The sequence below is a fragment of the Gavia stellata genome, chromosome 28 (assembly GCF_030936135.1).
Source record: "Gavia stellata isolate bGavSte3 chromosome 28, bGavSte3.hap2, whole genome shotgun sequence".
Lineage (NCBI taxonomy): Eukaryota > Metazoa > Chordata > Aves > Gaviiformes > Gaviidae > Gavia > Gavia stellata.
In genome coordinates this window covers 1092389-1101529 of record NC_082621.1, presented here as the reverse complement: position 1 = coordinate 1101529, position 9141 = coordinate 1092389, and the positions used below count along the sequence as shown (strand labels likewise).

Below are 9141 nucleotides of genomic sequence, written 5' to 3'. Positions count from 1 at the left end.
GGATAAGTGTATGTAGATACAGTGATTGCATATGAAGAACAGTATAAAAAGGAAAAAGTAGGTAATTTTAGGAGAGTGCTAGAAATTATTCATCTCGACTTCATGGATAGCATTTGTAGAGCAATCTGCGTTGAGTAGGTGCACAGTGCATGTGCTATGTGTATTATCATGTTGTAGGCAGGACTGCTCAGATGGCAGTAGGTAGATGAGGGAAGACCAACGCATCGGTGGTATCTTAACACACTCTTGACTGCCCTGTGGAATGAAAGAAGAAATCATTACTCTGATGGGGACACCAAGAGTCTCTTGCAGTACTGACATTTCAGATGTATCCATTATTTAAATGTCCATCTGTGTTAGCAAAAGTGTGGGAAAGGAGCTTAGCCTGTTTCTGTAACTGAAGCTAAGACACCTTTAAATTAAGAGATTTGATCATGAATGGTTTAATCCCTGTTGTAATTGCAAATGTGGAAGTCATAACACAAGGGATAGTATTAACAGGAAAAGAGATGAAACACAAAATATGGAAGCCATGGGGACAGGATAAATTAGGATCCTGTTTGGAAGATGTTTCTTACCTGTCTTGTCACCAGATTGACCATGAGAGTAGGAAGTAGAAGAATAAGAGTGGGAGGATATTCCCCCTCCTTGGAGAGCTCCTTGAGACGTTCTGTGCAAGGAAAGGAGTTTTAATGAAGGGAATGATAAATACATTCATAAAGAGACATACTGTGACATAATGTGGAGCGGATGTAACAGCTCGGCTTCTCCTGGACCTTGCAAATATTCCTTTATATTTTTTTATTTCATTCCCTTCAGCTTTATTTTCCTAGAAAGTTGTAGAAGCAGAAGTAACAAAAGACTGTAGAAGTATAATTCTCCTACTGTCACAGTCCAGCTGTGCTTGCTCATCTGCTGACAGAAGGCAGCATATTACAGTTTGGTTTTGTATGGTGATTCCTCTCATGAATTCACTCTGCACAAACAGGCCAAGAGGAACTGAGTAACTGAAAATATGTAGTAACTGTATGCTCTGTGTTTCCCTCTGTGTTTGATGTGGTTATTAAGTTTATGATATATGCATTTCAATGGAGATGCTTTGAAAAAATCTGTTGTGTTTAGATTTCAACTACAGACTGGTAAAACATTCTACTCTGTCTTCTGTAAGTCCCAAGAGAGAAAAGACTGTGATAGAATTTATGCCCTTCTTTGCAAACAGAATACATACGCAATGTCTTGCTGTCCCTCCTGCAGCAGTGCCCGGTACTGAGCAATCTCCTGTTCCAGGCGGGTCTTGATACCCAGGAGCATCTTGTACTCCTGGTTCTGACTCTCCATCTCACAGCGGATGCTGGCCAGCTCCTCCTCTACAGAGTTAATCTGCCCTTGGATTTGTTGCAGCAGGCAGCTGTAGCGAGATTCGGTTTCTGCCAAGGAGTTTTCCAGAGAGTTTTTCTGGAAGTGCAAATGCAGGTGTTCAGGACCAGAGCTCTCCCCCTCCCTGCCCATTCCGAGGAGGGAAGGGCGCTTGGCCATCCTGCCCCACGTACCGTGCTGAGCTGCGCCTGCAGTTCGATCTCCAGGTTCTGCATTTCACGTCTCAATTCAGTGAGCTGGTGGCTGCTTGTCTGGATGTCCTGGCTGCTGGAAGTGACCTGCCGATTGACTTCTTCAATCTGCAGGAGTCAAACCCCAAACACGCTTTCTGAGTGAGAAAATCCCCTCAGGGAGCAGATTTGCTGACTGGGAACTAAGATAGCCAGGGAGCCTCTCCCTTTCATCCTGTCCTCATCGAGGACAGCCTAGTCATTGATCCGTAGATCCCAACATTCCACCCACCAATGCACACCAGACCTGGCCTGCCGGCCCTCTGCCACCACAGTCTTTCCCCAGCAGCTCTTTCCTTCCCATTCCCTAGATGTGCAAGGGAGGTGCAGGTGAGCAGCTTCCTCCTTTTAGCCAAAGGCATTGCATGCCCAGTACCAGGGTGTCTGGGTTTTCCCACAGGAGGAGACTCCACCTTGTGCATTGCTACGTACCTTGACTTCATACCACTGCTCAACCTCCCTGCGGTTCTTCTCAATGATCTGCTCATATTCATTTCTCAGGTCGTTCAGTATCTTTGTCAAGTCTTCGCCAGGGGCAGCATTGACCTCCACGCTCACGTCGCCACCAGTTTGAGACTGCAGCTGTCTCGTTTCCTGCAGAGAGTCCGAAGAGAGAAACAAAGAGCACAGGTCATTTCTTGTGCTGGGGACAGTGGGCACAGCAGTATCAAGGTACACAGGAATGACATGTAAGGTTGTGAATGCTGAAGAATACAAGGACTATGTCTTGTCCATGCTATTTAGCATTGGATCGTACCTCCTCATGGTTTCTCTTAAGAGCAATCAGCTCATCCTTCAGGGACTCTAGCTCGGATTCTAGTGAAGACCGAGTGCAAGTGAGATCATCCAGGAGATTTCTCAAGCCATTAATGTCAGCTTCCACAGTCTGACGGATGACCAGTTCGTTCTCATACCTGTACCAAAGAAAAGAGAAGCATTACACATTCATTTCATTACAATGTGTAGTCTTGGTCATACCACTTGGGACAGGGTATCATCACCTGCATTCATGAACCTCATAAAATTCATGAACCTCATTAAATTCGTGGTATGAAAGGTGCAGTGTTCACAGAGAGGTACTCACTTCATTCGGAAGTCATCAGCAGTCATCTTGCTGTTATCAATGTCCAGAAGCAGTTTGTTATTGTCCACAGTGGCAGAAATGATCTGCAAAAGGGGAAGTTGGATAGGAGTCTTTCTGTGTTCTAGGCATCCAGAACAAGAAGAAAGAAGCCCCAAAGCTTTGGTGGGGCTCTGTTGTGGGTCATGGAACTGTTTCCTGCAGTCATGCAGGGCCACAGAAAGTTGTTGAAATGCCATGCCACAAGAACTGGTGTGTGCAAGATTTTGGCTTCCCCAAACATTCTGATGAGAGAATATTTTGATGGAGGAAAGAATAGAAGAACATTTATGATGTGAGATCACCAACACCTATGGGTGTCTCCACTCTGGGTGTTTAAGGAAGTGTAGTCTTTGTCCCTGATGCTGTAATTTGTCTCATTATTAAAAAAGCTGATTGTAAGAGAAGGCCTTGGTCCTTCCAGCTGGTATATGTAGGAGTGTGCAGAGACAAAGGGAGTTCAGCTCTTGCGGTCCAGGTGCTTTGGCTTTGTGCTCCATCCAGCTGAACTGGATGGGAGCAGAGGGAAGGACTGGAAACCACACAGGCCTGGTTTGGAGCCACCTGCACAACGTGGGACTTCAGTTACGTGCACCAGCATGTTTGGGCCAGGTGGAGCACTCCTTGATGCCTCGGGCTGTGCCCCCAGAGCACACCCCTTTCGCTTGTGGGGTGGCGTGGGGGTTTGCTTACCCAGGAGATGGGAGGTGCAGCTCAGCAGGTTTCTGCCTGCGGTACCACCAGCAAGGCCGTCCAGTAGCCCCCTCCCACCCCTTCAGAGCCAGTGCTAGAGGGAAGGAGGGAGCCCTTACAAAGCAGAATAGCGTGCGGGAGATGGAGCCATGTTGGTCGGGGCTATCCTACCTGATTTTGGAGCTGTTCGATGGTCTGGTAGTAGGAGCTGTAGTCCTTGGAAGCAGAGGGAGCTTGTTTCCTGTACCACTCCCGGATGTGGTGCTCGAGCTGAGCATTTTCTTCCTCCAGCCTTCGTACTTTGTCCAGGTAAGTAGCCAGGCGGTCATTGAGGTTCTGCATGGTGACCTTCTCATTGCCGCTCAGAAGGATGTCCCCCCCAGCACCAAAGCCTCCCGCAAAACCACCACCAAAGCCTCCTCCCAGGCCACCACCAAAGCCTCCTCCCAGGCCTCCACCAAAGCCACCAGCCAGGCTGCCAGCGCTCATGCCCCCTCCGTAGCCAATGCTGCACGCTCCCCCGCCATAGCTCCCACCGCCTATCACAGAGGAGGCATATCGCCTGCAGGAGACGGAGGAACTCCTGCCACTACCGCCACCACAGGCGCCTCCACCTCCACCGCTCCTGTAGGAGGTACTGGATGTTCTCTTGATGCTGCAGCTCATGGTGGAAGCAATCAGATATCCAGCCCCAAATGCAAAGCCCGCCGCACAGCTTGATACAGAAAATCAAACTGCAGCCTTCTGCCCTCACTGGTGGCTATTTATACCTTGTTGGGTGGGTGTCACCTGTAAGGCAGTCCAGCTTCCCATGAAGTTTGCCAGCCTTAGCGCTCATGCCGAAAGTGATGTGCTAAGGGGAATTTCTTTTGGGGCTTGGGACAGCCCTCCCCATAGGTATTGTGTTTGCATGCTGATTCACACAAAGCATGCACTATAATTTCAGGTGGGTGGCTGTGTGTTAGATTTTGTTTCAGATAGCAGGTTGCTGGCTACTTAGTGAGTGAGACTCATTTAATAGTTCCTCTTTGCTCTTTGTAGTCTTTTTTTTGTCCTGAAAACAGGTGGTGAAAGCACCACCTAGTTACCCTGTTTTAATTTCAGAGTTGAAGAAATATGAACTCAGGCACCCTGCGCGTGAGTCTTGTCTCATTTTGCCTGCAGAACTGCCAGTAACTGACACTTTTGGAAACAGAATCTCTAAGAATTTAGGTCCTTCCCTACAAAGAAAGCTCATCGTGGGTACTGTCTTTCAGAATGCTTAGTGGTAAATCTCAATAGAATAACCTTTGAAGAAGCAATGATATTTCTGTTTTCACCAAACGCTGGTAGTATCACTTCCAGGAAATAATCCTATGTCTTGCACAGAGCGATGGACATGCAATGATGTAATTTTAAAGTTGTGATGTTTTAAAATTTTGTGCAAAATTCCAGTCACTCAAAGATTGCTTTAAACTGAAATAGATGTGTAGAATCTGTAAGGCATCACTGACTCTGTCTTGGGAGAGGAGAGCAACAGGATTCATCTTTTCAACTTAGCAAAATGGAGGCTGAGATGATTATCAGCTTGCTCTTGAGGAAGGAGATACCAGGGCTATTTAAAATCAAGGACAATGCTGTTGTCAACATAGGAAAGGGCATAATCTATGGGAGGCATAAGGGTCTGGAAGGTGCTTCCATTGCGGGAGCTTTGGGTGGAAAAGAGAAAAAGTTTTGAGATGGACCTTGATCAACTCATGGTAGGGATTTTATCCTCGTATAGTAGAGACTCAGCTGTGATGACCCTTTAGATACCCCTTGCCTTCTATCTTTTGTCTAACACTGCAGAGGTCTTTAACACTGCTGCACAATTGCAGCATTTCTGTAAGAGAACAGGATGTGATGAACCCTTCTTTGGAAATTAAATTTTGCCTTTAAATGACTTTTGGAAAACATAAATTTTAAGCCTGAAAGACAAGGGGCCTCTTTATGTGAGAGTTAAACTTTGATGGGAATTCATCTCTATTTGGAAGTTAAAAATTGCTAGTTCATTTCATTCTTGGTTTCTTCATTTACGATCTTACTTATACACAGCCTGCAGTTGTGGCTGGAGCAACATTTTCTCCCTCAGCCACAACAATTATGAGACCCATAAAAGTTACTAATGCGTGTTATGGCTGACTGAAGAATCATGGAAAGCCATTTACCCTCTTTCGTGATACCCCTACACACATTTTCATAGATATGCTGAAGATAATGTAAAACTTTGATCTTCATAGTTATGATCATTTTTTTATTGGTAGCTTTCTAATTATCTGTGCATCAGAACCAGTCGCTTTGCATATATTATTGAAACTGAGTCATCATTATTAAAAAATAAAGATTATTTTCTCACAGGGTGTGATTCCTTAGTCATATTTTCCTCATTAGGTTGTTGAAATGCACCTTTATTCTTCCCTATGAGATGTTTATTGCTGATAGGCATTAATGCCAGAGGTGTTGATTTTACATCTCCTTCTCGGCATTGTTGCATCATATCATCTGACCCAACAATTCCAAACATTTCCCAATGCTGTAATTTCATACCATCAACCTTCTCTCTGTCTGTCAGTTTCTTCTTTTTTTTTGAATAGCTGATCTAGCTATGCTTACTGCTGTAACTGTATCACAAAGACTTAAACTTTAGACTTTCTATTCTGTAATTCATGGGTATTTCCATGTCTCCTATGCATTTTTGGCCCACCATCCTGTGGACACAGCTCTTTGGCCTGAGATGGCTGTTGTGAGTCAATTTGGACATACCGATTTACTTCACAAGCCAAAAGAGCCAGGTCTTTTAAGGTGCCATTAACAGTCGTAATCCTTGCGATGGCAGAAAAAGGTCAGACATTTTCTGAAGAGACTGTTAGAGCTTTGAAATCGTATCTTCCCCTGGAAGACTTTTTGCTCATAATGCACCTTATGAACCTCTGTATATCAGAAAAGTTTGTTTGATATGAAGCCTTTCCAAATGCTCTTTACTCACTGGTGAAATTGAATGCAGAGCTACAAACAAATACTCCAAATTGGCAAAAAACCCAAAAGCAGTCAGTGGTTTTCACAGAAGCTATGACACCATTACTGGATATATGTCTTTAGTCACACAAGAGGGAGAGGACAACCTCAGAAACAATTACTGGTAATTAATTGTTCTACAACAGATGAGTCAACTGTGGTCTTGGTAAGAAGAGTGCTACTCCCATGAGTTTCATCAGGAACTCCATCTGTGCATTCCTCATCTGTTGCCCATCACCCTTCAGCATCACTCACCTGTGCATTTCTTCAGTTTCTTCAGAGACAAACTATTTCCATGTCCCCAGATTCTATTATTTTTCTCTTATGTGACTCCCTGGGATGGACCCTTATACCTTGCACATGTGTAGACCTGCAGAAAATCCTATTAAATGTGAGCTATTTTAATTCTACAGTCTATCTAAATTGTTATGCAGTAGTCCTTCCTGCCACTGAAAAAGGAAAAGTTTAAAAATAATTCCCAAGAGAAATTAAGCTCTTCCAGTGTAGCAATCCTTTCTGTTCTCTTTCTCTCTACCTGCTACAATATGCTGTTATTATCAATGATGTTAACTAATTGAATTCTAAATTCCTCCCTGCCAAAGCCCTTCTTTTTCTTTCCTGTAGATCTTTTCAGAACGATAAGCAATTGTATCGCTTTTTCTAAGAACCATGGATGAAGTGAAGTGAGTGCCAGGAGCAGACAGTGGTATCAGGATACCTGCTGGAACACATTACAAGGTTTCTGGAGCATCTGCCAGCCTTAGATGGAGGCAGTGAAGCATGCTGTGCTTTTGGCGTGCTTACGGCATGTTCCATGCCTTTCCCCAGGACAGCGCTTGCCCCATACTTAGGTGGAGGTTAGTGTCTCGTGTGAATCAGTGGTGATACGCAAAAGGCAGGAGGACTCCACCAGTGACCTAATCCTGATGCAGTGACTGGCAGTTTTGCAGTGCGTCCATTCCTTTCAGTCTAAAGATTTTGCATAGCTTTGGTTTTGCAGATTTAACCTGAGACTCTTCATAGTGCTATGTCCAAAGACTTTACACTCTTACAAATTAGTTCAGAAATGGGGAAAGACATACTGCAGCTCTGGTGTTCCCTTGAGGTCGCTGGATGTGGAAGACTATTTTTAATCATTCTGATACTTCTCTGTGCTTCTGGAAGATTAGAAGGCAGCAAAATAACCTTTCAGTGCTTATTTATGTACACTAACTGTAGCTCAAGTTTCCGTAATCCTGCCTCAAAAAAGATGTCTTCTTAAGCTGTTTTGGCTATGTTGTAACTACAGCTAAGACTTGAATGAATTCTGGCAGCCTTTGGAGATGAAAGTCATGTTTGCATTTGCTTTACATCACTTTCTATGCTGTTAAAACCTGAAATGAGCTTCTTTTTCTTTGGAGAAGGGCTTCTATTCATACAAATTCCTGATGCTGGACTGAAAAAAGTCTATTTGGAAACCCAGTTTTTCAACATGATAGGAAGTATCTCTTCTTTGTGGATACTTCAGACTGCAGTTACGATATTGCGATGGCAGAGCCAAGCCACATGATTACTGAAAGAAGACCTAACCTAAATAATACTCTTGCAAGTTGTTTATGATGAGAAAACCTTTTATTTCATTACCCTAACAGAACAATACCCTTAGTCTTAAATGAAACAGCAAATACTAAAGACCAGATTTAGTAAGTGGAGAAGGGAACAACAGGCACTTGTAATTGAATGAAACGTGGCTGATTTTGTGCATCTGATGCACACAGTTATAGATTGAAAAGGGGCTTCACTGTGATCTTCAGAAAGCAAAATATGTATAAAATAGCTGTTCTAATGTAGTATTGCCCTCTCATCTCCAATTTTATTGCATATTTTATCTTCTTAAGCAAAAAAATAAAGTATAGAAAATACTTTCAGTGGATGAAATGTATCTCTCATTGCTCTTAAGGCATAGTATCAGCCAGTTGAGCGTAGTGACGAAAATTGGGTTCTTGGTATTATATTGGTATTTAAACTGAAATTTCTATCATAAAACATAGGTATGTTTTTGGTGTGTGACACTGAAGGAAACAGGCACATTGCCTTGTTGGCTGTATTTCCTAAGAAAAGTTAGCAATACGTAATTCTTTGCGTAGTCAAAGGTGTAGAAACACTTGATGTCAGGAAACCCATACGTACTGGAACAACCTATACTGAGTCATACCTTCCCACAGGAGCTCTAGCTATGATGAGCTGAGTAAAGCCAAGGATTAATGGACTCAGATGAGTAATAGTAGTGGCACTGAGCACAGTTTAGTACATTAACAGTTAATTAAATAGCCTTCAAAGAGTTACCCATTATTGGTATATTCTTTCTCCTTTCACTCACATCATTCAGAGTGTCTTTAGTAAAAAGCAGCAAGGCAAAGGGCCAGAAAGCAATTTGTTAGTGGTCGTTAGAAAACAAAATGGTAAATGGTTTGTAATTTCACAGGAAGAACAACAGTTGTGTCAGGAATGGATTTCTGTTTTCAACCTTATACCTTTTGCTTTTGGGCAGAGAGTTCTGACAGTTTCACCTGACTCACAGTTCCCATAGGCAGAGCTTGGAAGATGTCACACTTCATACAGCCTTCATACAGCCATGCTCAGAACTAGTGACATGTCCTTTTACTCAGTGATATTATCTTGGCATGGTGTCCATTTTCTTAGTGAAAA

At 43.4% G+C, this 9141-nt stretch overlaps 1 protein-coding gene across 2 annotated transcripts; it reads right to left on the bottom strand.

The window, feature by feature from the left end:
* Window positions 1-235: 235 nt before the first annotated feature.
* On the bottom strand, window positions 236-4086 carry LOC104251997 (keratin, type I cytoskeletal 14). 2 transcript variants are annotated; one of them, XM_059830260.1, is made up of 8 exons: window positions 3592-4086; window positions 2692-2774; window positions 2365-2521; window positions 2040-2201; window positions 1551-1676; window positions 1229-1455; window positions 579-670; window positions 236-255 (listed from the first exon to the last, which is right to left on the bottom strand). In XM_059830260.1, exons 1-8 carry the CDS (start codon window positions 4084-4086, stop codon window positions 236-238), a joined length of 1362 nt encoding a protein of 453 aa, XP_059686243.1. The 2 variants fall into 2 exon arrangements, with proteins under 2 accessions (XP_059686243.1, XP_059686244.1); XM_059830261.1 differs by having other exon boundaries at window positions 236-257; window positions 641-670.
* Window positions 4087-9141: the final 5055 nt, after the last annotated feature.

Bases quoted from the DNA above. Each gene is read 5' to 3' on its own strand.
- LOC104251997 (XM_059830260.1), bottom strand. From the start codon at position 4,086: ATGAGCTGCAGCATCAAGAGAACATCCAGTACCTCCTACAGGAGCGGT. The intron at 2,775-3,591 runs GTAGGATAGCCC...CCCCTTTTGCAG, and splicing joins TCGAACAGCTCCAAAATCAG to ATCATTTCTGCCACTGTGGA. The intron at 2,202-2,364 runs GTACGATCCAAT...GACTCTCTGCAG, and splicing joins TTAAGAGAAACCATGAGGAG to GAAACGAGACAGCTGCAGTC.